We start from the raw sequence: 25,889 nt of genomic DNA on the forward strand, positions 1-25,889 counted from the left end.
AGAACAATCACCTCCAAGATTCACCAATCACACTCCTAGAAAGCACAGCGCTGATCAGAACTTCACCTCCTGACTGTAACAGGCAGGGTCCAAGACCTCATCTAAGAACCAGAGGTCATCTCTGAGAGGGAGCCAACCACTAGGGGCTTAGCCCAACACAGACTGCCTCAAAACTCTGGCGCTGTGCGTGTGGCACTCGGTGGGTCCCCAGTTACTGACACTTCAGTTCTTTAGCCCACATACTCAAGGTGAGAAATAACAGCACGGGATTCAAAATTAAGAAGACGCCCCACCACCAGGGAATTACAATCATAAGTATACCTACCTATGGGTTTTCATGTGCTTCTTGCAGTTCAGAGAGGTCTTAAAGGTTTTTTGGCAATAGGGACACATATAGGGCCGGAGGTCGTTATGAATGCCCATGTGTCTGCGCAAGCTGCCCCCAGTGGTGAAGGCTCCATTACAGATGAGACACTTGAAGGACTTGAGGCCCGTGTGCGTCCTCACATGCGCCTTAAGCACTCCTGCAGACACGAAGCCTCTTCCACACTGAGAGCACTTGAAAGGCTTTTCACCTGTGTGTGACCTAAAAGAAAGATGGCGTTCCCTTCACCATGCTGCAGGCCAAGCGGCAGAGGAGCCCAAGGCATACAGCTGCCACGCGGAGACGGCGGGCCCATCTCCATGGGCTCCAGCCTTCCTCCAGCACCACCCCTTGCAGGACCAAGTCTATCTTCTCTTTATTTGTGCTCCAGCTAGCACCAAGAATAAAGCTCCACTGAATGCGTTGGAAAAACCTTAACTGCAATCTCATCAAATAAAACAAATGCTTCTTGGATATTTCCTGAAAGCTGCAAATACTAAAATACATTGGGAATACAAATAAAATTAAGTGCTAATTTCTGAGTAAAATATTTTATTGAGACACTAAAGAATAAAAATATCAATTAGCAACATTTGGGGGTGAAATATGACATTTTAAATACTAAAACCTAACAATACTATTCCAATTACTTGTAGAGATCACCAGACCACCAAATCTCCAGATTACAGTGAACGCCCTCTCTACACCTACAACTTACCTGATGTGTTGTTTAAGATGGCAGGACTTTTTATACGCTCGATGACAATAAAAACATTTGTATGGTCGATCTGCTTCATTTACAAAATTATTATTAAAATAACTTTGGAAAAACTGGTTTCTTGGAATGGGTTGGATAAGACCTGCAAACCAAAAAAAAAAAAAAAAAGCAGAAATCATTCAGTGTCGACACTAATAAAATTAAATGTCAAAAGGCACCTGTTACCCTGAAGGTGAAAACATGAATGTGCTGTAGAGCCAGTGCTGCAGCCAAGTGCTACTGTGATGTGTTAGAAACTATGCAGACACCTAGGAGAAAGAGGAAAACATGGACATGCTTTGCACCAACATGAGGAGTCTGTCTGTTGTCACAATTCTTTCACTGGAGTCTGCGGCCAGTTTCCTGTGAATACCTTTATTTGTGTGCTATAAAGGCATTGGCTGACATGGAATTTACATAGCTATATCCTAAATTTAGGTCAGGATGTGAGACCCCTTATTTATTCAATATGAATGCTGCCCATGAGCTCCTCTGACGAATTCAAAACACCACTGCTTCTAACACGATCTTCTGTTCTAAAAACATTAGCATCGTCTCAGAAATTTCCTTCTACAAAATCTGCAAATAGCAAAATTACTAAGAATTATTTCTGAATTTACATGCTTTTAATTCGAGAAAGGGTTCTCTTGGTTTGCTCATTTATAAATAGAATTTAAGGAAGCCTGTGGGTTATATCTGTCATTCAGGACAAACTTAGATGTCGACTTTTGGGTCACTTCATAGTCACCTAACACTCAGTTCTGGCCAGTCTTGGACTATCCTTCCTCCTGCCCACACTCTGCCCTTGGCTCCAACGCTCCCTTTCCCTCCTCCGCCTCTTCCAGCAGGAACACTAGTTTCTATGTGATAATGACACATCTCTTACGATAGTTTCCTGACTCTCCCAGAAGTACAGGGTGTTTCAGTTCTTTTCCCTAGAACCTAGTGCTCCCCCACTTTCCCAAGTGAATGCGAGGCTAGGTTTTTAGAATCTTTGAGAACTCCCTTCCCTGTCTGATTGCATGTGTCATTTGCCATTCGCAGTCCTGGAGATCACACTGTCCCAATGTGTCTTAAACCTGCTTCTTCATCTCCATTTCCATTATCACCCATCCATCCATCCAGTCATCCACCCACCATCTCTTCCTTCACCCACTCACCCAACCATCCAATCATCTGCTGACCCACCACGCAGCTTACCATACCCTCTGTACCTTTATGCTCTCACCACTCCCTCAGCAAACCCCACTCCTCTCGTCTCTTTATTTGTACTTATTCCTACTTCAGCACCTGTCACTCACACTTGGTATCACATCTTTTCTCCACTCCCCTAGGCCATAAGTTTTCAACCCTAAGTCAAGTATGTGAGTTCACATAATACTGTCAAATAGGAGGACACACAAATATAACTGAATGAACTAACTCTTGTTCTCAGCATCTAAATATTAGGAAAATTCAGTTAAGTACAAATTCAAACCAGGCTCATTTATTAATGGTCTTACGGTCAACATTTATTTGATATTCATTTGGTTCAGGGAACCACAGTAGGTTCAGGAAGGTGAACAAAAAAAACTAATGTGGCTATTCTTCAAAAAACTACAAACAGAAAAAACAAAATGCAACTAAGATGATGTCTTTGGTCACTATTGGGCTTGGCAAACTTTACAGTTCCAATGCTACTCAGAGGACCACCAATGATGCAGGACAGCAGCAAGCAGGCAGTCACGTGGAGTTCTATGCAAATCTCCACACGTTCCGTTCTGTAATCACCTGGCCACACTCCATACCGACACCTGACACCTCTCCAGGCCGCTCCACACTGTCCTCTGGACATCTGCACAGGTTGCGCTGTATAGAGGTGCCAGATGCACTGAACACATGTAGGAGGAATATTTCCACTAGCATGAACACCACCACAATCAACAAACCTTGGGTACACAACTGCTTTAGTTTTTCCTCCCAAGCATGCAATTTTCATCTTTGGGATGGTGCCCAGGTACATGCATTTTTTAAACAGATCTCAATGTGATTCTGAGCCCTTCTGGGGCAGAAGTTCCTAATTTGATACATTAAGTAAAATAACAGTCATTTTTCAAATGCTTCATTTTTACTTTTGCTAATTTGAATAAACAAAATTAGTAAAATTAATAATTAGGCTAATTATGAGGTTTCATTCTTTAAAGAAACAAATTAAGAATAAATAAAACATGTAAGTGCTAAAATGCTGACTATGTTAGTCATCTCTACTGGACCAGCAGTCCTTTAATATATTTGATCTTGAGAAGACAACAACTTATCTCAAAGAAAGGCAAGATTAGATTTTATTTAATGAATGTAACAAAACTAACTAGACTAGAAATATCCTTGAACTATCATAGAAGTCCTTCTATCATAACAGACCCAGAAGAGCTTTATCTCGCTAGGAAGCTGGGCCTCATAACTGACCTTACAACAGACTTCACGCACGGTGAGAAGCAACTGTACAGATGTCACAGAAGGGGGATCGTGGGAAACCACGACACACATACCACCAGCACATGTGCTGCAAATGTGACACACATTCGAACAGTGTGTAGGTGACAAGCAAGATCAGTGCATTAATATGATTAAAACATCAAATATGAGCTTGAGATCAACCTGTACAGCCTTGGGGTTTTAAATAACAGACAACAAGCCAGGTGTAGTCGCACGCGCCTGTGATCACAGCTGCACGGGAGGCTGAGCAGCAGGGTCAGAGGTTCAAGGCCAGCCTGGGCAACTTGGCCCAGTCTCAAAATAAAAAGGACTGAGCATGTAGCTGAGTAGCAGAACTTGTATCTAGCATGCACAGGCCCCAAAACATCTCTAGTACCACAAAAATAAATGAACAATAATAATAAATAATCAAAGCCTGGCTCACATAAATGAAAGACATTTCCCACATGTGACATTTTTATACACCTATAAACACACACGTATAGTCATATAAGGTAGAAAAATACTTGAAATGGACATAACATACATGATTTGAAAACCAAAAAGCAGCTATAGAACAGAATATAGGTTGAACATCTTTAATCTGGAAATCTGAAATCCAAAATATTCTAAAATATGAACCATTCTGAGCATCAACAAACAGGATGCCCCAAGAGCTATGTGTGTAATGTGCCTATGAACCAAAAATGAACTTCACCTTCAGACTTGAGATTCATCCCCAAACATTTCACTTTATATATATACACACACGCACGCACATATGTATACACATACATACACACACACCCCAAATCCAAAACATTTCTGTTCCCAAGCACTACGGACGAGAGACTCTCAGACTGGGTTATGACCCACATCCCTGTCTGTACCTTACAGTATTTGAACTGCAGTCCCTAGCTTCGGGGAAGAGCACACTGAGAGTGCAGCAGATGCCATCCTGCAGAGCTGTAAGTCATGCTCTCTAGGTTCAGTGCACGCCTCCCTGGCCTCGCAAGCAGCAGAACACTGGCAGAGGACGTGGAAAGGACTCTGTCTCAGATGAACCCAGAAGCCAGAAGACTCGGCTCTGGGTACCCCATGGGCATGAGCAAGCGGCACGACCCAAACAAAGTCGCAAACTCGCCTAGACAGGAGTTTCCATTCACAGCAATGAGGAAGAGTGAGTGTGGCGGCTGTGGAAGACAGTTTATGTTCCCTGGCAGTGGTACACATTTTAAAACACAGGTGCCACGTGACACCATGCATCCAACCCTCTTCCTTAATGTCAGAGGCTAAACACTGGCCACCATACTTGTAATGCATTCCAATGCTTTTTAAAATGACAGTATTGGTGTAAGACATCCGGTTGTGCTGTAAATAACTACATCAAGTCAAAGACCTGAGCACTTGATGCTAACATCCTCCCTAATGTTCTCCTCAATTCCACCCATCAGGTCTCTGCTGTAAGCCTCCAGAAGCACGAGCTGAGAAACAGGTGTGACACTGCACCCTGCAGCATGACACCACCTCTAGGGAAGGGTTCCTGTGCTCCTCACAGCCCGGCAGCAGAGTTCAGCTGCCATAATGGGTCAAGGAGCAGCACTAGGAAGGCACCCAGCAGAGGTTCCACTTAACCCAGAAAAAATGTAGGATAAAAACTGTAACAGAATTCAATTAAGGGTTCACAAACTCACAGGCACTTGATTCAACTTATACTGACCCAAAGGAGGTTGTTCTTCCGTAAGCCGCCCAGCTAGAAGAGGATGTGAAAGCCCCTGCTCCAGACACCCAGGGAGTCTGGCTCATGCTCCACAACATCAAACAACTGCACCCTGACACTTGTGCCTCCCGGGAGGTGAGCAAAGCACACCCTCCTGATCTCAGAGCTGGGAGCTGCAGTACCCCAGCCACCACCACCTGCCCATCTGCCTATGGTGCAGGTTTCTTGTTTCTTCTAAGGTCAGTTATGGCCAGTACATTATCCAGGAAAAGAGCCACTGCATCCAAATTTTCAAATGTTTTAGCAACTAATTGTACGTGTTTGCAAACAATTTTCATCTCAATTGTATCCCTGTTTACAGATACAATTTTTCATTCCCAATATTTCACTTTCCCTTTAGTTTATCAATGACAAGTCATCTATTTTACTATTCACTTTTTTGGGTTTTTTTGTACTGGGGATTGAACTCAGGGACACTCAACCACTGAGCCACATCCCCAGCCCTATTTTGTATTTTATTTAGAGACAGGGTCTCACTGAGTTGCTTAGCGCCTCACCATTGCTGAGGCTGGCCTTGAACTCACAATCCTCCTGTTTTAGCCTCTGGAGCCACTGGGATTATAGGTGTACACCACTGCACCTGGCTCACTTTTTTAAGTTTGTAAAATTATCAAATTTGTTTTAAATTCTTTTATATGTATTAATTCCTTTGTTCTCTTCCCCCAACTCACCCCCCATTTTTCTAGCTGATGAGTTAACTATTATTTATTTTCATCCTTATTTTTTAATAGAAAATATTCAAAAGCCTTAATTTTTCTGAGAACACCTTTAGTCTCTCTGATCTGCTTATATACTGCTCCCATTTATAAACATGATTTCAATTTTGAGTCTCTCTTTTCCTTAAAATTAAATTTTAGATAGCTATTTCCTTGATTCTTGTTTTCATGGAATTGTAATCAGCATCCACTTTTGAGTGAAATTTTCCTGAACCCTACAATGTGGACTTTTATTTCATGTATATTTGAGAATGTGTAATATAAGGGGAAAGATTGTACAAAGTATTAAAATATCCTTTTTAATGTGTGTATTCAAATCTTCTTACTGTGTTATCTAAAACTGATCTTTTTAGTAGTTGCGAATCTCTCATTATACTTAGCAACTTAAACACTTTTTTGACAACTTGAACACTTTTTCCTTCTGATTGCTTTAGTTAATACATGTTAATGCCATGCTGTTAAATATATAGAGATCATGACTACTGATCAGCTATTGAAGGTCTATAATTCATATCAATCTAAAATATATCTCTACATACTATTTAAATTTTTTTATTCTAAATTATATTTTGTCTGATACTAATTTTGCTTATAGACTAGATTATCTTACCTAGGAAATTATACAGGGACTGCATAAAAATCTGAATTCATACACAGAATTTAATTAGTGGTATAGTCTAAATGTTTGTGTCCCCTCAAGACATCCATATTTTGAAATCTAGCCCCCAATGAGACAGTACAATGAGGGGGGCCTTAAGAAGTGATGGGGCCTTGCGGGGGAGCCCTCCTGGATGGATCAGGATCCTCTATGGGAAGCCCTGGGTAGCTGCCTGCCCCTCCTTCCTCCACATGCACACGCACACCAGACCAACCAGAGGTGCTGCCACAAGTGGGAGAAGTACATGTCTGTTACTTAGAAGGGGTCAGTTTACGCTATTTTGTTACAACAGACCAAACCGCACTAAAATGAGGTTTCTTACATTTTTCTCTAGTACGTAAAAAGATCATTTTCCCAAGGATACTGGTAAGCAGTGTTCTCTTTCTGGCGAATTAACAAAATCATGATTTGGCTTGATTATATAATATACTGAGCCTAAAGAGAACTTAAAAGCAGGCAGGTTTTTCTTTTCAATGCAAAGATTAAAGCAGCCCAAACTGCTTCACTATGTCACACACCTTGTGGGACTTCACAAATGAACACAAAACATGCCACATGTTTTACATTAAAAACCCCTTGTCACCTTGATGGTGTCAGCAAGGCAGAACATTTAATGAAGATTGGCATACCTCCACACACACAGTGCTTCTCTTTGAACCAAAACATAATTTGAGCAACAGTTTATGATTTTTACCTTGACTGTGAAAAATACTAGTTCACAGACAAAACAGTGCTCGACAAAGGTGTCTTCAGCCCGTGGCTGACACACTGAACATGCACACTGGAGCCGGTGCTCACTCCTCGGGTGCCTCTTACCTAGGTCAGTTATGAGAATCGGTTCCTGCAAAGGGATGTCGGGGAGTGGAGCGCTGGTCCTGCCCACACGGACCTTGGCAGGCTTGCGCTGGTGCCTCATCTTGCGCAACTCCGTGTGTTTGAAGTGGGAAGCAATGTGGGTCTTCCTATGGCCTGAGGTGCGAAACTTTTTGTCACAGTGAGGACAAGCAAAAGGTCTAACTCCTAATAAAAATGAGAGCACAGTTTAAAATTAGTTCAAGGAATCAGATTTCAGTAAAAAATTCCAACATAAAATGTTAGTATTTCCAGTATTGATTTGAATATTCATTTGTTATTCCATGCTTATATAATTTCATGGATTTTATAAATTATCTTCTCTTGTTTATATACAGTGCATAATGACAAATGTGGGAAACATAATAAGAGCATTTTACATGAAAAAGAACACTTATTTCCAGGACAAAGGCTTAAGTGGTTCCCTACGGGTTCAAGCCTCTGTGTCCAGTGCTCATCCCTTCAGGCCGCCCACTGCTGGCTGATGGCAAGACCCACTCCTGGGTCCTACACCCCAGTGCCTGCAGAGCTGTCAGCAGCTCTTGACAAGCGGTTAGCTGTAGCTCATGGGTGGTAAGTAACAATCCAGTAATAGCATCCGAACATCCTCTCCTGTCTCCCATTTTCTGAACGAATTTGTTTCCTTTTATAATTTTTTTGACAAATAAAAATGCAGATTCCATAGACGGACATAACACTAATTCCAACGTATTTAACCTCTGGCACACAACGCCACCCCGGCAGGGAGCCTGAGGGTTCAGGAGGGGGCCTGCCAGAGAGTGGTGAGTTGGGAGGGGTGTCAAAAATGTTCCAATTGGGGGAGGGGTAGCTGCACCATTCTGAACTGTGCGCTTATAAATGTTATGGTATGTGATTTACATCTCAATAAGGCTGTTATTTTAAAAGATGTGGAGCTCAAGTGCGACCCCTTCATGCCCTACCAGTGACTGCAGAAGGTTCCCACAGCGGCAGGCAGCAGGTCCCCTCCTGCCCCAGCTCAGCCCCCGCTCAATCCCGTGCAATCCCGTGCGCTCAATCCCCTGCGCGGCGCGTGGTGCGCGGTGCGCGGTGCGCGTGGAGGCCGGTCACGCCCAGCTCTTCTCGGAACCCCGCCCGCGCACCTGTGTGCAGGCGGATGTGCACCTTGAGGCTCCCTGAGGTGGAGAAGCTCTTCATGCAGTACTGGCACTTGAAGGCCTTGATGCCCGTGTGCGTCTTGATGTGCGCCGTCAGCGTGCTCTTCACGGCGAAGGCGCGGAAGCACTGCGGGCACTTGAAGGGCTTCTCGTGGGTGTGAATGCGGATGTGGCGCACCAGGTCGCTGGGCTTCCGGAACTCCTTGGTGCAGTAGGGACACACGTGCCACCGCACGCCATTCTCCTCCCGAACGGAGCCTGGAGCGACAAGGAGAGGAGGGCAGTCCAGAGGCCCAGAAACCACGCGGGCGCATGAAGGATGGATGCACCGCTGCACTCGTGTGCCCGCCCCAGGAAGTGCAGCGTCAGCAGTTACCACAGCTTGGCCTTGAACCCCACCCCTAGATTACCCAGCGCATCGCTAAGTTACCTAAGTTACTAGAGACCTGGTCACCCTGACCCCATGGCTAAGTTACCAACTGTGATGTTTAATCTAGAAGACACCCTGACTTTCCATGAGTACATGAGGCAAGGCCTCCAGGACAGACAGGAAGAGGCTGCAGCTGAACACAGCATCTCCGAAACCAGTGCACAGACCAGCACCAGCTGCCCCACAGCCAGGGCCAGTGTGACCCAGGGACCCACCGACTCCAGGAACCGGCAGATGGGAATGAAGTCTGCAAAACTATTTACTGAGCCTCTCACACCACAAATAAAAAGTAATATGAGGGGCTGGGGATACAGCTCAGTCGGTAGAGTGCTAACCCTGCATGCACAAGGTCCTGGGTTCAATCCCCAGCACCCCCTCCCCCAGAAAAGTAATATGAATGCAAATAATCAGGAAATGATAAATTGTTCAGCTTCGAAAGAAAATTTACGAACAGTTGACCAAGAAATAGTACATGACACTAGACGGTCCACGTCAGATGTGAAAGATCCTGCCTTCTTCAACTACAAAGGTCATTATTCAACTCCAAATCAAAGTTAAATCCTAACAGAAGATCACAAATAAAAATTTATGGAAATAAGCAAAATTATTTCTAACACATATGTACATTTTAAATAAAATTCAGCACACTTTTTGTTGAAAAGTTTGACTACATGTATTTATCTGAAATGAAATAAATATCTACAGTAGTTATGTAGATTCAATTTAAGTAAATTCTAAAAGATTTTGGTCATGTTGATGAAATCCACCAGAAAATTTTAATTTATTTATTTTACTGTGTCTGTACAGGCATAGTTTTGTTAGGGAAAAGGAAAATCTCTTCTTTCTCTTTGTTATCAGCAAATACAAGGAATTTTCCACATATACAAAGGAATCTGTAAAAGGAGAAAGTGAATTTTCTCTGATAATAGTCTTTGCAAGAACAATTCATATGGAAAAATTATTAGGTAAAAGAAAATCAGAAACATAACTATATCTTCTGTTAGCTAAAATTAGAAACTCATCTCTGAAAATCAAATTTTTTTCCAAACAAAAATGAAAATACAGAGGCGGGGTTGTGGCTTAGTGGTAAGTGTTCGCCTAGCACGTGCGAGGTGCTACATTCTATCCTCAGCACCACATAAAAATAAATAAATAAAATAAAGATATTGTGTCTAAGTACAACTAAAAAAATTTTTTTAATTAAAATATATATTTAATTATGAAGAACACACAGTATAAAACTGTCACCAAGTTCTAATTATTTCTGGAAACAAACTGAAACAAAAATTCCAAACTGGCAGCTCTGAGCTGGCTCAAAATGTGACCTGCATGTGCAAAAATGAAAGGCTGAATCCAGAGTTGTACTGCAACAAGTGGGAAGGCGGTAAAACCAGACCCACACCCCACAAGGCAAGTTTCCCAGCACAGGGCAACAGCGCCCCTCCTCAAACACATTCCCATATTTGTAAAGAAAAAAACATGTAATCATATTTAATAGAAAAGGAATTCGTAAGATCATCTACTCTAAAACTTTTTTAAGTCTAAAAACAGAAAGAGGCGAATAAAACATATCAAGACAATACTAAAAAGGAAAACAAAATCAACACTCTTTCTATTTACAAATAATAGCCACAAGAAAAATTTTAAATACAACTGAAATATGAGAAAAAGATGAATAAATAATATAAATATAAAACTTTATAAACTCATTGATTCTCCCTGGTTTAATTTATCATTCATACATACATACTAAGACTAGTTTTGGAAACATTAGCAAAAGTGAATCTTAAAAAATAAACATGGGAAAATTATCAAGTACACACTTCAAAACAAAAGTATCAAGAGAGAACTAGGCTTCCTAGTTACTAAAATGCACAATAAAGCCTAAGCACAGGTACCAGAATTTTTTGAATAAAATAACTAACAAACTAGTGAAGTACAAGAGGGAAAAGACCTGGGCAGATATGGAGTGGTGTATGTAAAGGTGGCCATTCATCTAGGCAGCGAGACACAAACCTGTTCAACAAATGGTGTTTGGACTCCTGGATAGCCAGCCAAAGAGAAATTACATTGAATCCAAGATTCAAAAGCATTATGTGAAAGAAGAAGTTATGTTTCCATAAGATTGGTGCTGAAGTCTAAATGTTATACAAGCCCAAAAGTCATAAATAATTGAAAAACTTAGCAATATAAAGGCAAACATTTCCCTTAAGTGGAAAAGCACATTAGAAAAGAATGTGTGTCACAAATATAGATAACAAAATATCACCAACTTTAATGTATCACAGCCACAAAATGAAAATCAAGAAGTAGTCTAATGGAAAAATACAAGTGTTCTTTAATATGAAAAGGTCGCAACCTAAGCCTTGTAAGAGAATATAATTTACGTGACTATAAAGTACCAGTTTTTAACCAGGTAAGCAGATGAGCACAGTGGACCCCAAAATCTTATAACTCTGTCTTGAAAAGGCCAGTGAGGAAACAGGCACTCCAAGACACTGTTACTGGGAGTGGACACAAAACTAGAAACATTGTCAAAGCAAAGTAATTTTTCTTTTGTTAGCAAACACAACACTAATTTAAAAAATGAAGTTTGTACGAGGTGTAAAGACTGCACAGTAGCAATCTCCTACTGGTGGTGATGTACTATGGCTCCATGAAGCTGTCCTTGGTTTTAGGCAATACACTATTAGGGAAACACTCCCAGTTAAAGCAGTGTTACATCTGCAGGCCACTGGGAAAATTCAAATCTCTAAGTAGAGAAGGCAAATGCAGTAAGATGGGAACATTCAGGGGTCTCTGGGTGAAAGGTATAAGAGAATTCTTTGTATTGTTTTGAAACCTTTCTATTAAAATCAAAATTATTTCAAAATTAAAATCTTAAAACAATCTTTATAGAATTTACCCTTTGAAACGAAACCTTTGACACTTCTAGAAACATACCCCACAGATAAATTTATGTGTGAAATGACAAAGCTACACACATATCAGAGCGGCACTGTGAAAATAAAAGATTGCAAATAAGTGGAACGTCTTTATTTAATAAACAGGCTAGTTAAATAAGCTGCAAAACATCTATAAAATGGAACACCATTCAGGAATCTTGAAAAATAAGACATTAGGTGGAAAAGAACCTGAGAACAGAGACACACAGGCACACATCCTGCTGAAAGCCATCGCTCTGATGCCCCCATTACTGCAGGAAAGACAGGCATTCACTAAGTGCTTACTATGTGCCAAGCACTATTATGTGGATTTCCTTTCAATTCTCTCCTGCCTGCTCCCTCATCGGCCTCATTTGTAGATGGGAAAGCTGGCATCCCAAAGACCAAAGGACTGGCCCAGGAGGTCAGGGCCATGGAGCCAGTGTTCACAAAGGGCCCGCGTGGTCCCAGAGCCCGAGTGTGCTTTCTCAAATAGGTCTGACCTCCCAGCTTTACGCCAAGAAAAGCATTCCCACGTGCCAAGGACCAAGCCAGGCTCCAGTCATCCCCTGCCCCTGAACTGACTACAGTCTCAAGGCAGGCAGGCAGGCAGTGTGACCACACAAGGGTGGGACAGCCCTACAGGTGCTGAGACAGGTGCTCATGCTCAAGAACGACAGTGTGCAAAGACAATGCAGATGAGTTTCCTGGAGGGGAGAATGCCACGGAGCTCCTGTATCAGCAAGTTGGCCCTCAGCTGCACTCTGAAGGACCTGGCCTAGGCACATTCACCAGATTAAAAACAGCAAAAGCCAGCAATGACACACGTTCCAAGACCTAAGCATCAAGATGGCCAGGATAAGGGACACTGGGTGGAATCCCAAGATGAAGCCCCTGAATGCAGGCAAGACTGGAATAAGGAAAGTCTCACATCCAGGAGAGGAAGCCCTACTTGTGCTCTGCTCAGTCAGTCCCACCCAGGGCAGGCCAGAGGAGAGGGAGTCCAGAGTCCCCTTCTCACTCTTCAGCAGCCGACTCTTCATCTGGCTCCCACCCAAGGTAAGGCCTGATAGTCCAGGCTGGTAAATAAAAGGACAGTCGCTGAGTGATAGAGGGACTAAATTTCTTCAGAAGGGGACACCAAGAATGCTTCAGAAACAAAAGTGGCCACGACAGTGTAGTTAATTCATGACCACAGAGTTTCTGTCGCTGACACTGGGCTTTGCTGTCGTTATCTATATAACCTGAAATAGCTTACAGTGTTCTCAGATCAGCAAACACTGGCAGAGGATGGCAGGTCGGCCGCTGTGAAGAGCCTGGGAAGAAGCACCCTTGGAAAGCAGTGGCGATGCAGGCGTGTTTGAGGAATGGTGTCGGCTGGCGGCTTCCAGCTGTGCGCAGAGTTCTCAGTTCTGCACACAGCACTGACACACCTGACAGCGTGACGTCCGTCAGGGTGCGGAGCCAACACCCTGGAGTGCCTCCTGGAGCCCCTTCCCCAGACATGGCTTGACAGCTAGCATGGCTCAGACTCTGCCAGCATCAGGAGTCAGCTCCTATCAGGGTGCTGCAGTTGATCAAAACTGTCAGACAGAAGCACCCAGGGCAGCAACACTTCTGGGCAGGCACGTCAGTGAATGGACCTGCTGTCTAAATTTGCTGGCATGCTTCTTGTTGGATCTTCTGATGGAACACTGACTTCCGGAGCTATATCCACTGAGAACAGCTCCCAGGCCTTGTTGAATAAAAACTCCACTTTCACACAGTTGGGGGCTACTTACTGATAGTAAATGCCCATCAGAAAGGAAACAAGCATTCCTAAGAGTATTGCTGAATCCAGCAATGGAAAAGCCTAGAATTCTGTAGAAGAGCTTGTAGGCACAAGGTGAAAAAAGGCAGGCATCCAGCAGATGCTCTCAACCTGGCCCCTGGGTAGGCCGAGCAGGCCAGCCAGCCCCCTGGAGCAGCTCACCCCAAGTTCCTCTGGACTGCTCCAGATATTCTTGCCAGCCTCAATGTATCCTACAGAAGCAAACTGGAGTTCACGTATTCCCTCTTTGCAGGTTTTTCTGCCTAGAAGAAGCACCTGCTTAGACACATGCTCCAAGATGAAGGAGGTCCTCAGGAGGCCACTCCCCTCATTGGCCAGACCAGGCCATGTCTGAACCACAAGCACCCCATGGCCACTGGTGCTCAGCCTCTGCTTCACACACTGTCAGCATGTGTTCAGACGCAGGAAGAGAGCTACAGTGGCTGCCATGAGAAGCAGATTCTCCAGAGGAGCAACTTCAACGTTTCTTCACGTGTCTGCAGGAAGAAGGAGCAAGTCACAGCATATTAGAAGTAGAGAGTGTAGAACCAGGGCTGGTTGCCATCACGCAAGGAGCAGTGGGACATGCAGATCCAAGGACATAGAAGCGTTTGTCCCTCAAAATTGGCAGGACTCTCAGGAAGAGAGAGCCAAGGAGATCTGTTCACAAGCACATCACCTGATACCTTTAAAGTGAACCTCTTACCTGGCAGATGTGCAATGGCGCTGGTTCACCAGGCTATGCAGGAGTACTAAGAACAAGCCCCCTCAATCATGGTCCAGGGTGCATCCAGCACCATCAGCAAGGACACAGGCCCTCCAAGGGGCCCAGAAGTCCTCCGGCACCATCAGCAAGGACACAGGCCCGGGCTGGGGATGTGGCTCAAGCGGTAGCGCGCTCGCCTGGCATGTGTGCGGCCCGGGTTCGATCCTCAGCACCACATACAAACAGAGATGTTGTATCCGCCGATAACTAAAAAATAAATATTAAAAATTCTCTCTCTCTCTCTCTCTCTCTCTCTCTCTCTCTCCTCTCTCACTCTCTTAAAAAAAAAAAAAAAGACACAGGCCCTCCATGGGGCCCAGAAGTCATGTCCTTTTATGCAAGCCACTGTACACATAACTCAGAATTTCTCAAGTGTTTCAGCCGTGACAGGCTAAAGTTTCGAAAAGTCACTAAAAATATTCTCTCAGGGAATATCTGAGAGAAAATCTGAGGAGTGCCTAATTTGTAATCAGGAATTTTTTAACACTATTTCAAGGTTATTGCAATGATTTATTGAGAATCTCCAATAAAATGTGCATAACTTCCCCTAAATACAGATAGGTGACAACAAAAAATAGTTTCTTGCCTAATGACTCAAAAATTGTACATAAAAAGGTCATGAAGGGTGAGGTGCAGCTCAGTCACAGAGCACTTGTCTAGCACGTCCAAGGGGTGGGTTAAATCCCTAGCACCAATACAGCACAGCCCTCCTGCCCTCTTAATTATTTTATCTGAAACTTTAAGTCGTGTCCTTCATAAAGACATATCAGTCAAAAATACTGTACATATTTTTCATGAAAGTTTCACTTTCTTTTATGTAATATGGACAATTTTAGATAAAATACAACTATCAAAACTAAAAATATCATTTTTTTTCCTGGGGGGGGATGGGGTACTGAGGATTGAACCTAGGGACACTCTACTCACTGAACTACATCTCCAGTCCTTTTTATTTTTTTATTTTGAGGTAGGGCCTCATCAAGCTGGGCTCAAACTATGATTCCCTGCCTCAGCCTCCCAAATGCCTGTAATTATAGGCACACATCACACACCTAGTTACAATCAGATTTATCTGAATTGTCTCAATGCCAGTGTGTATTCTACAATGGAATACATTTAATTAAAATGAGTACTGGTAATATACATTTTTTACAAAAATGTACATAACTTTTATATAGCAAAATTGAAAATTAAAAAAAAAAACAGCTGAGCAAATCCAATAATTCCTTTAAAAAAAGGACAAAAAGAGAAAGAAGGCAAAAAGATCACAGCCCCGATGGAACATGTGGTTTGTTTTACATTCATAAATTAGCTACCATACTTCACACATTACAGATGAAAACAATATGAGAAAGCAACAAAGGAAAAGAAAGTATTTGATAATATTCACAGTCTTGAAGAAAAAACTGACCTCCTGGCAAACTGACAAAGGTGAGACTCTCTGGAAGCGGAAGGCACCTGAGAAGCCCATCACAGAAAGCCAGGTGCAAGCTTGCAGCGCAGAGGCCTCTCGCGCCCACAGAAGGAAGCAGACCTGTAAGCACTGCCTCCACGAGAGGCCAGCTAGCCCAGCAAGAGGAGAAGTCACCAGGCTCCAGAACACCAGGGTCCACACAGAAAGCCCACAACCTGCAGACGATCACCACCATCAACAGAAGTCAAGAGGTTTCTGAATTCACAATCAGTATATAAAAGTCAATCACCTTTCCATACAGACAGGAAATGCAACCTGAAGATGACTCACAGCAATGGAAGAGATTAGGCCAAATGTAATGAAAGATTTACAAGACTTTAAGGGACCAAACGGTATCAGCAGGAGGAAAAATACATTCTTGGATAAAGACCAAGTTAATCCTGAAGAGGATGAAAGATAAGCTCTGTCATATGGATTTTAAGAGAATGATGGGATAGTGTGCTGTTAACAGTAACCTAAGCTAACGGGCAAGTGGAACAGAACTGAGCCAGAACAAGACTCAATCTTAGCAGGGAAGGGCTACCTCAGGGATAGTAAGTATACAATTGGCTTTTAAAGCAAGAGCAAAAATGTTCTGGGGAAAAATTATACCCGCACTGAACACATACAGACATTTTTCTTGTCATTATCCCCTAAACAATTCAGTATACAACTATTTACACCACATTTACATTGTGTTGGTATTATAAATAACCTAAGGATGGCCTAAGTGCACAACAGGACGTACATAGGTGATATGCAAACACTAGGCTGTCCTACATAAGGGATTTGGGCGCCCTTAGATTTTGGTACCTGTGGAACTAAGGAATCAGAACCCCCAGATTGCTAAGGATGACTGTACTTTTAAAAGCAGGTGATCCTGAAAGTGGCAGCATGCTGGGGGCCATGTGCTGCAAGGTCAACAGCCTGTGACAGCACTCTACAATGACCAAAGCTCATAGCAACGACCCCAAGACATCAAAAAACATGGAGCAAACCCATGCTGATCTAAAAAGACCAGAGTACCCATGTTCTGATGAGTTTCCACATAGAATGGCTGCAACCACCATTCTTACACTTGCAAGAATAATCACCAGCTTCCCACTAGACCCCTCTCACCATGATTCCTAGATGGTCAATAATGCAATTTCTAGATGGTCAATACTATTCTGCAGTAAACTCCAAATGTCACTGAAAATTCACCATGAGCTACCTATTGTAAGTCAGCTGATAGTTAAAATTGTTAAATTTTCAAATAATATACAGACCTCTTAATATAGCAAGGAAACTGTACGAGAAAATTGTTCTGACAGAACAATAAATCTAAAAACAGTGACTTTATGTAGTAGAGTCCATTCAATCTAGGAATGTAATCAAGAATAATTACAAGCTGTTAAGAAAACACTACAACTTAGGCGACAAGAACAGTCTTGCACGTGTCCTCCTGGGTGATCACATTCCGTCTTGGCAAGGCATTTCCAGACAAAACTCCTATATTCAAGGTGAACTGATCCCTGGGAAGTTTTAAACAAGAACACCTTCACGTAGAAACTGGAAACCATCAGTTATCTCACCTCAGTTATCAGATTTAAAACCAGAAGGACTGGCTTTTTTTTTTTTTAAAGTGTTTAGAATCGCATGTAAAATTAATAGAAGAGCTCCCACTTGTTAGAACTCTGTGCACTTAATTCACTTAAGCATTTTGGAAATGAGGTTAGACAGGTGCAAGAGAGAAAACCGCCTGCAGCACCTGTGGGCAGGAGGGGCCTCTCAGTGAGGCTCACCTGGCACCTGTGGCGCCACCGCTACTTGGCACTTGTAGGAAGGAAAGTCCGCCTTCAGGGAAGACTACTCCCCACTCAGTGGCCTACATCCAGGTACGAGCATCTTTTGGGGGGTATTTGGTATTTAACCCAGGGGTACTTTTCCACTGAGCCACACTGTCATGTCCCCAGCCCTTTTTTATTTTGAGATATGGTCTTGCTGAGTTGCCCAGGCTCTCCTCAAACTTGCGATTCTCCTGTCTCAGCCTCGCCAGTCACTAAGATTACAGGTGTGCCCATCTCTCCCACAGAACCTCTTTAATTTGGCACAACAACAAGAGTCAGCAGTGCCTCATGAGAGGTACCACACAGGCTGTGTTTGCATAGCTCTCTGGCACAGACACCCGTGACCTGTAGGGCTACACTACAGCTGATCACTGTACACAGAAACACTCTCTTCCCCACCTTTCCCCTCTGAAGTCCAAGAAACCCTTTTTCAATTGTGAGCAGTAGGCCAGATCAAGGGGCATGCGGAGCAAGAAAAGGCTTCCAAGTCATGTCACCAATGAGGAAATGTGCTCTGGAAAAGAAATGTCGCCCAGTTGCCCCACACTTGGCAGCAAGAAAGCATGCACTGCTCAGAGCATTGATGAGGTCTGCACAGTTCAGGACTCTCCCACAAGTGCCTGCTCCTGTGCAAAAGCGCACTGAGCATCAGGGAATTCAGAGACGAAAGACTGACTCCAGGACAGAGAGGGCTGGCCATCTACAAGGGGCACGCAGCTGCATCTCTACAGAGACCCCCAGGGAGAAGGCAAGCATTGCCACCACCAGTGTTCAGCGAGGCAACATGGGCAGGCATTGTGAGGGTTTCCAGAGGTGGCGTGTGGAGGGGTAGCACTGAGGCTGGCCTGGAGAGACCATCAGGGTACAGAAGGAAGGTGAAGAGCAAGGTATTCTCGTGTCAAAAAACCTCAGAAGCAGGTGTTTGGGAAATGAAGGAGTGTCTGGAGGCAGCAGCAATCCACATCACTAAAGGTGACCGCCAGAACAGTGGAGGGGAGCCTGTGGCCCAGAGACAGGCGACCGAGGACCAAGCCAACAAGTGGAGGTGGCAGGAGGGCTCCGGTGGACGAGGGCCGGGGCAGCACTGGGGTAATGAGGAGGACGCGCCTGTCAGGAGCTCAGGACAAGGGAGCAGCAGGCCAGAGCCACGGGAGCAATGGGTCTGAGTCTCAGGAGCTTATGGCGGCAGAGAACAGGCAGCCCTGAGCTCAAGCTCTGGAAACCAAAGGCAGGAGAAGAGGTCGCCTGGGTTCCACCCTCTCAGTTTCCATACTGACTGACTACAGCTAGAGCTGATGCGCCTCGAGCATGCCCCCCCAGAGGGGAAGGGACAACTCTCCTAACGCAAGCACATGCTCCCCTGCGCTCCTCAAAGAAAAGCCTACAGAATTACCAGGCAGAAACGGAGACTTCTTCTTTATAGCTTTTTTCTCTTTTTTATCCAGCTTCTCAGGGCTTTCTGGCCCTTTCTCTGGCCCCGTGTCCGTGGGGTCTGCTTGCCCGGGGGACGCGCTGGCAGCATCGGGGCTCCCGGTTGGCCCTGTGGACGTCTTGGTGTGGCTGCAGTCGCTGGGCGGAGCTGCAACTGGAAGTGAAGACAGCCCACTGTTTTCTAAGGCTTGCTGGGACAGAAGAGAACTAGAAGGTTAGACGGCGGCAGCCACACCTGCCGCCACTCAATCCCACAGTGCCACACAGCTCACCCAGAGTCTAACTGCACTCTGAGAACTCATCCTACAACTCAAGCACTTAGTCACCAGAAGCCTCCAACTCTCACAGACTGTAATGTCCCTTTTGATTTCTGACACCTCACCCCTACCCACAAGCAGTCACATCTCTTAATTAAAGAGAAATAGCATCATCAATCGATCGACTTTCAGAAGCTTACCTCAGACAACCCAGGTGGTCTCTGAGCAGACCTGGGGCTCTACCTCAGGGCATGAGAACACTCAGGTGGTATCCTAAGGTTCCCTATCACCTTGGCCCACTTCTCCCCACCAGGTACAGGGAAGAAGCTGGCTTAACAGAAGAGGAGGAGGAGGAGAACCACTTTTACTCTTTCAGAGTAAAAAAACAGGGTTTTCAATGTATTAATGAGTGGATCATCTGGAATTCTACACTGTCCACGGGCCTCAAAACAGCATGCACTTCTCACTGTCTCCTCCTCCAGCGCCCATGTGCAGCCAGGTGCCTTCACTCAGGCAAGCCTGCCTGCCCACCTGGCACCATGACCCTGGTTTCTGACAGCACTCAGGTGGAAACCTCAGGCAGGCAGGCAAACGTGTTTCACCTGTAGAATGTCCTGGTTGATGCCCACTGTGATGCTCAGCTGCTGCCCGGGCTGTGGGGACTGGTGGGACTCCACAGGCCCTGGCTCTGAGAGTTCCAGAAGCTGCTGGATGACATCCGTCACGGCCTGAGAGTTCTGCTGGCTTGAGGCTGCGGAGGCCTGGGTGTCCGTCTGCTGCAGAGGCAAGGTCTGAAACAGCGTGGCCTGGAATGCAGCAATACGGTCAGGAGAAACACAGCTTTCCAACTTCAACAGAAGAAACAGTCGCACACACTGTCCTCAAGAGCACTAACATCTAGCAGAACCCTGACGTTAGAGAGATATTCTGTCTATGCATGCTAATCAATTCTTAAATTATAATGCAAAGATAAACAATATTCAATAATTATCAATCACACTGATGGTAGGAATTCTAATTCCATGAATAACTGACATTTTATCTCACTCTAATGAGTTCAGATGGCATCATCTACTATTATTCTGAAGTTTAAAAAGATTGACTTTCACTGATTAACAAAAAAAGCAGCACCTTATCTCCAGAGAAAAACCTCCACAGACCCTTTCTGGTACTAATACAAATTTCAATGTTCAATGTTAAAGATTATACCTAAAATGACAGATTTTAGTTAAAAAAATAAATAAATAAATAATCCCCTGATACCAAGTCCCTAAACTTACCGTGATGACGTGCGCAGTCTCTGCAGAGCTTGTGGGATTCGGGGGCCCCCCCATGTGCATCTTACTGATGTGCGTATTCAAGCTGCCGAGGCTCTTAAACACACAGCTACATGCTGTGCAGTTGTAGGTAGGACCACTCTTGACCTTACAGAATAAGAGAAAAAGTTGTTTTGAAAAGTATATTTAAATTACAGCAAGTCATAATTTATTATTCCATTCAAAATGATAATAAACAAGCCTTCAACATTATTCTTTCTTTTGAAGCAGACAGCTATAGAATCAATCACCCAACTCTTTAATATTGAGATTAACTGAAATTGCAGTCTTTTTACATGAGAAATGGCTCAAGTTAAGAAACATACTTTTCATTTACTGTCATTTAATTAAAAATAAAACATCTAACATGTTTTCAGTTTCTTAAACAGCTGAACATAGTGTTCAATAATGAAGGTTAGAGAGAAACATGACTGGAAAACGAGTTTTTGAGGGCCTCAGATGCAGGTTGAGAAGAAGGACCACAATGTGTACATTTTTCATCACCGATTTTGATATTCATTATCAAGGACTAATTTTTAGAACAACAGTAAAGCTAGAAACAGACCATAGAGTAATAAGAATGCCTGTGAATAGAGAAAGCATCCAAAATATTCACTATTACTAAAACCCTGGTGAGTTACCATTAGTAAGAAAGGCTTGCTTGAAAACTCACCGGCCCAGCTGAACGTGAGGAAGAACCCCACTCTATTTCCGGCACCTCACTAAGAACCAAATTTAAGGACTGGATAATAGTCACAACCCACTCTGCAGAGGCCACTCTGGAACAGCCCACCCCAGCACAGGGCTCAGGGCATCCTCAAGAGGCACAGGCCAGTCCCTGCCCACTGCAGGGCCCTCCATATGAGGGGCACAGGGCATCCTTCAGCGCTGTCCCGAGCTCCAGGGAGGCATACCCCAAGCCACAGACAACAGCAATCCCCAGCAACACAAGAGGAGGATTCCAGGCCCCAGAAAACTCCTAGGCCAGGCTTCCCGGGCCAACCCAGGCCATCGTCACACGCCCTTCTACTGCCTCTAGGCCTTGGATAACAAAGGTTTTTTAAAAATTATTTATTGATTTTGGAATTCAATAAATTATGTTTTAAAAATATTTTATTATTCTTTGTGATTATAAAATTATATTTTAATGTAATTATAAAACTACGTGAAGTGTATAGGGTTTTTAAACTTATAATTCCATTTTCTTCATTTTAGATTTTATTCTGCTATTCTATAATCAAAGACAATTTCTACCTTTGTTTTATTATGTTTTTACTAACTCCCTAGTCATTTAAGAGGTGCTTATGGTTTAACTCCAAGGAAAAATTAAAAAGATAAATATTTACTTTTTAAAATACAGCCGTTTTCATTGTTCAAGATGTTTCGTGGACTAAATTCATCCATAACAAAAGTATTTGTGTTGCTTAAATATTTCTTTATATTCTACAGTAATAAGAGACCAGATCATGACAACTAGTAAGAGCAAAGGTTATCCTACTTAACAAAACTAATGCCAGAGAATCTGCAAATCACTGGGACCCAAAGGTAATGGGGACGAAGTCACAGAGAATGGAACATGCAGAAAGGCAGAGCCAACAGCACAGGCTGGAGAGCCGCTGCAGGCCACAGGCCACACTCACATTAAGGGAAGTCAGCAATAGGAACACTGCTTTCTTCCTCTCAACTTTATATCTTGTCTTTCAGATTCTTACACTTACTGTATCTGTATTTCAAGTTCACTAAAGGGATGACAGACATTGTTTGGCTAATAGATCTTAACTAACAAAGATATCATGCTTACTTTCAGATACTTATCCATCTAAGGTTCCACATACATTTTTACCTATTTATCCAAAAAGTTCCAATACACATTTCTTCTAAAACAGGTTGCTCAGCACAAACTCACTCTGCATTTCTAAACAATGGTTCACCCTTAAGGCCAGGTGTCTCCCACAGGCTGTGCAACCCCTAGATGCATGCTCACCTCTGAGTGAACTCTCTGCACGTGGGACTGGAGATTCCCCTTCTGAGAAAAGGCAGCAGGGCAAAAGGCACAGGCATGGGGCTTCTCGCCCGTATGCTTGATCATGTGGGTCTGCAATGCCCCCTTCTGGTTGAAAGCTTTTCCACACTCGCTGCATTTGAATGGCCTTTCACCTAGAGGGGGAGGAAAAGGACCACTGTGTGAGCATCTCAGGACTGCAAAGAGACACACACAAGCTACCTAAAATCGAGTCCCCAAACCTCTCTCTCCAGCCAAAACTGCTTCCCGAGATTCTACACTCAGACACACAACTGTCTGTTCAATGTATCAAAGTGCAACACATCCCAAACAGAACCTCTGACCATCGCCTGAAAGCTCCAGGGCAACCCTCCGACCAAGGCCATCCTCCTGGGGCCTGACATCCTGCCTGAGGAGTCTCTTGGGCCCACACTCCCTGCCAGCAACTTCTTCTGGTTCTGCCCCCTGCACAGCCCCAAGGATGCACTGCTGCTCCGTGGCCTGCAGGGGCTGCCCTCAGCTCAGCAGATGGAGGAGCCCTTTCTAGAACTGAGCCAGGGCTAACTGGCTGGGGCCCACCTCCCAGCCTCACTCCTCAGTCCCTCGAGTCTCTGGCTGATACCCCAGCATAACAGGCAGCTCCAGTTTTGACCTGAGATTTGGCCTGGAGCGTCCATCCCAGGACTCACAGGCTCACTTCCTCATGTTCTTTGGCCCTGGTACAAAATCACCTTCTCAGGGATGGCTTTCCAGCTTCTTAGAACGCTATCCTGGGAATGCTGAACCCCCTCCCCCTTCCACATCCCCCCAGCACATGGCTCTTCACATCCTATTCTTATCCATCTTCCTTTGCTAGAATACATGCTCCAGGAAAGCCCAGGCTTTGTCTGTTTTGCACAGGACTCCACCTTCAGTTCCTAGAACAGTACCTGACACAGATTAACACTCACCAAACATTCTCTAAAGAATGAATAAAAGGAAAAATGGGGTAGGTTAAAACCCAGTTGCAAACTAGTTTAATTTCAGATCTCACTAAGGACTCATTCCCTAATACGTATAGAAGAGCTAATTCAGAAATAACATCAGAGAGCTGTGTGCAGTGGCACATGCCTATAATTCCAGCTGCTCAGGAGGCTGAGACAAGAGGACTGCAAATTCAAAGCCAACCTCATGAATTACTGAGGCCCATAAGCAACTTAACAAGACCCTGTCTCTAAACAAAAAATAAAAAAGGGCTGGGAATGTAGGGTCAGTGGCTAAGCACTATGGGTTAAATTCCTAGTGTGAGCGCGCGCACGCTCGCGCACACACACACACACACACACACACACAAAGAAGAAATAACACCAGAGGACTCTGCTACTCTGAGCAAGTCTCAGGGTTAATTAGGTAACTAAATGAGACAGCACAACCTTAGAGATAAGGCTGGGACAGGAGGCAGCCTACCCCGACCCGGGGACATGCTGGGGACGAGGGGCAGCAGCTAGGAACCGGGTGCTGGCCACAGGTGAACCTGGTGGTCACAGGCAAACTTGGTGAAGACATCCTTCCTGTTCTGGATCTAACTGCTGAGAGACTCCCCACCTTCACAGGATGGGACCTGGGCGGGACACCCAGGCCCGAGGAGCAATCCACCAGGAGGCCACGGCATCACACCACAGGCACCCTGAGGCACACCACTGGAGATACCAAGCCCAGACCGTCGTGTCCTTTCCTTAGACCACAAGGGCAGTGATCACCACCACCTCCTTCCAGGGCCAGCCTGGGTGAGCTGATGAAGCGGGCCGACCTGAGCCTGCCAGAGGATGGACATGCTGCCCCCCAGTCCTCCAGGCAGCCCAGAGGACAGGAAGAGCATATGTGTGGTGAAGGCGTGGACAGGCATGTGCGTGGACCTCTGGTGTGACACATGTATTTATGAAGGAAATCTGAAAGGGGCAGATATTGAACTGTTGAAGGCATCTGATGGTGGCATGAGGATTCTACCTGGCTCCACTCTGTGGAAGGTATATAACACTTTCAAACTATTTTTTGTTAATTAAAACTTTAAGGGAGATAAAATAAAATTTAATTTCTACAAATACAAATGCACTACCTACCATTCCAAAGACTTACTTTCTCTCTCCCTTGCGCTACAGGATAAACACAAGCTGCTACTCTGAAAATACCCACTTGGTCCCGACATAAACAAGCTCTGACATCTGAACCCTTCCAAGACACAACAGGCGCTCGCCAAAACCCTGGGGAGGGAAGAAGTAACACGAACAACAGCCCCTAGGCAGGTGTAAGGGCCGTGCTCTGGCACTGTGAAGGGCGCTCCAAGCAGGACAGCAAAGGGCTACTCTGCCCACTCACGTTAAGTATCCACAGGTTTGTCCTGGTCTTCCCACTGACTGTGTCTCCCCACTGACTGTGTCTCCCCACTGACTGTGTCTCCCCCACTGACTCCGTCTCCCCCACTGACTCCGTCTCCCCCACTGACTCCATCTCCCCCACTGACTCCGTCTCCCCACTGACTCTGTCTTACCCAACAGTGGAGTGTTTGGCTGTGAATGCTATGCTCAGGTTTGAATGCTCAAGCAAAGCTAGCAAATGAGCAGGACATAAAGAAACATTTTCATTACTCTGATATTTTATGGCCTGGTTGGCAAAGGCAGAGTTATCATAGTAAGAAGACCCAGCGCTCGGCATGCTCTTGGTTAATTCACACTTAACAGCATACCTCGGATATCTTTCATATTGTATTTTTACCCTACAGTACTGGGGACTGAACCCAGGACCTTGTGCATGCTAAGCACTCCCCCAATGAGCTACGCCCCATTGGTCCAGTGTCACACCTGACATATAACAGATATTCCTGAATTAAATAAGTTAATAAATATCACACCAAAGATAACAGTAATAACATCAACTCCCAACTAATGGCAGCCACAATATACCAAGTACTTTCTATG

At 44.4% G+C, this 25,889-nt stretch overlaps 1 protein-coding gene across 7 annotated transcripts in view; it reads right to left on the bottom strand.

The window, feature by feature from the left end:
• The window catches only part of Znf236 (zinc finger protein 236), a 103,759-nt gene that overhangs the window by 58,408 nt on the left and 19,462 nt on the right, over positions 1 to 25,889 (bottom strand). For all 7 annotated transcript variants that reach the window (XR_013154544.1, XR_013154543.1, XM_077105599.1 and 4 more), the window contains exons 6-13: positions 22,918 to 23,090; positions 20,898 to 21,041; positions 20,220 to 20,423; positions 19,323 to 19,551; positions 8,703 to 8,975; positions 7,546 to 7,749; positions 1,083 to 1,224; positions 326 to 586 (exon numbers count right to left, since the gene is read on the bottom strand). Coding sequence is in view for 5 of the 7 variants with exons in the window: in XM_077105599.1 (XP_076961714.1) it covers positions 326 to 586; positions 1,083 to 1,224; positions 7,546 to 7,749; positions 8,703 to 8,975; positions 19,323 to 19,551; positions 20,220 to 20,423; positions 20,898 to 21,041; positions 22,918 to 23,090 (1,630 nt within the window). In the remaining 2 variants the exon portion in view is untranslated. The remainder of the gene's footprint in view (positions 1 to 325; positions 587 to 1,082; positions 1,225 to 7,545; positions 7,750 to 8,702; positions 8,976 to 19,322; positions 19,552 to 20,219; positions 20,424 to 20,897; positions 21,042 to 22,917; positions 23,091 to 25,889) is intronic.

Source organism: Callospermophilus lateralis, chromosome 17 (assembly GCF_048772815.1).
Source record: "Callospermophilus lateralis isolate mCalLat2 chromosome 17, mCalLat2.hap1, whole genome shotgun sequence".
NCBI lineage: Eukaryota > Metazoa > Chordata > Mammalia > Rodentia > Sciuridae > Callospermophilus > Callospermophilus lateralis.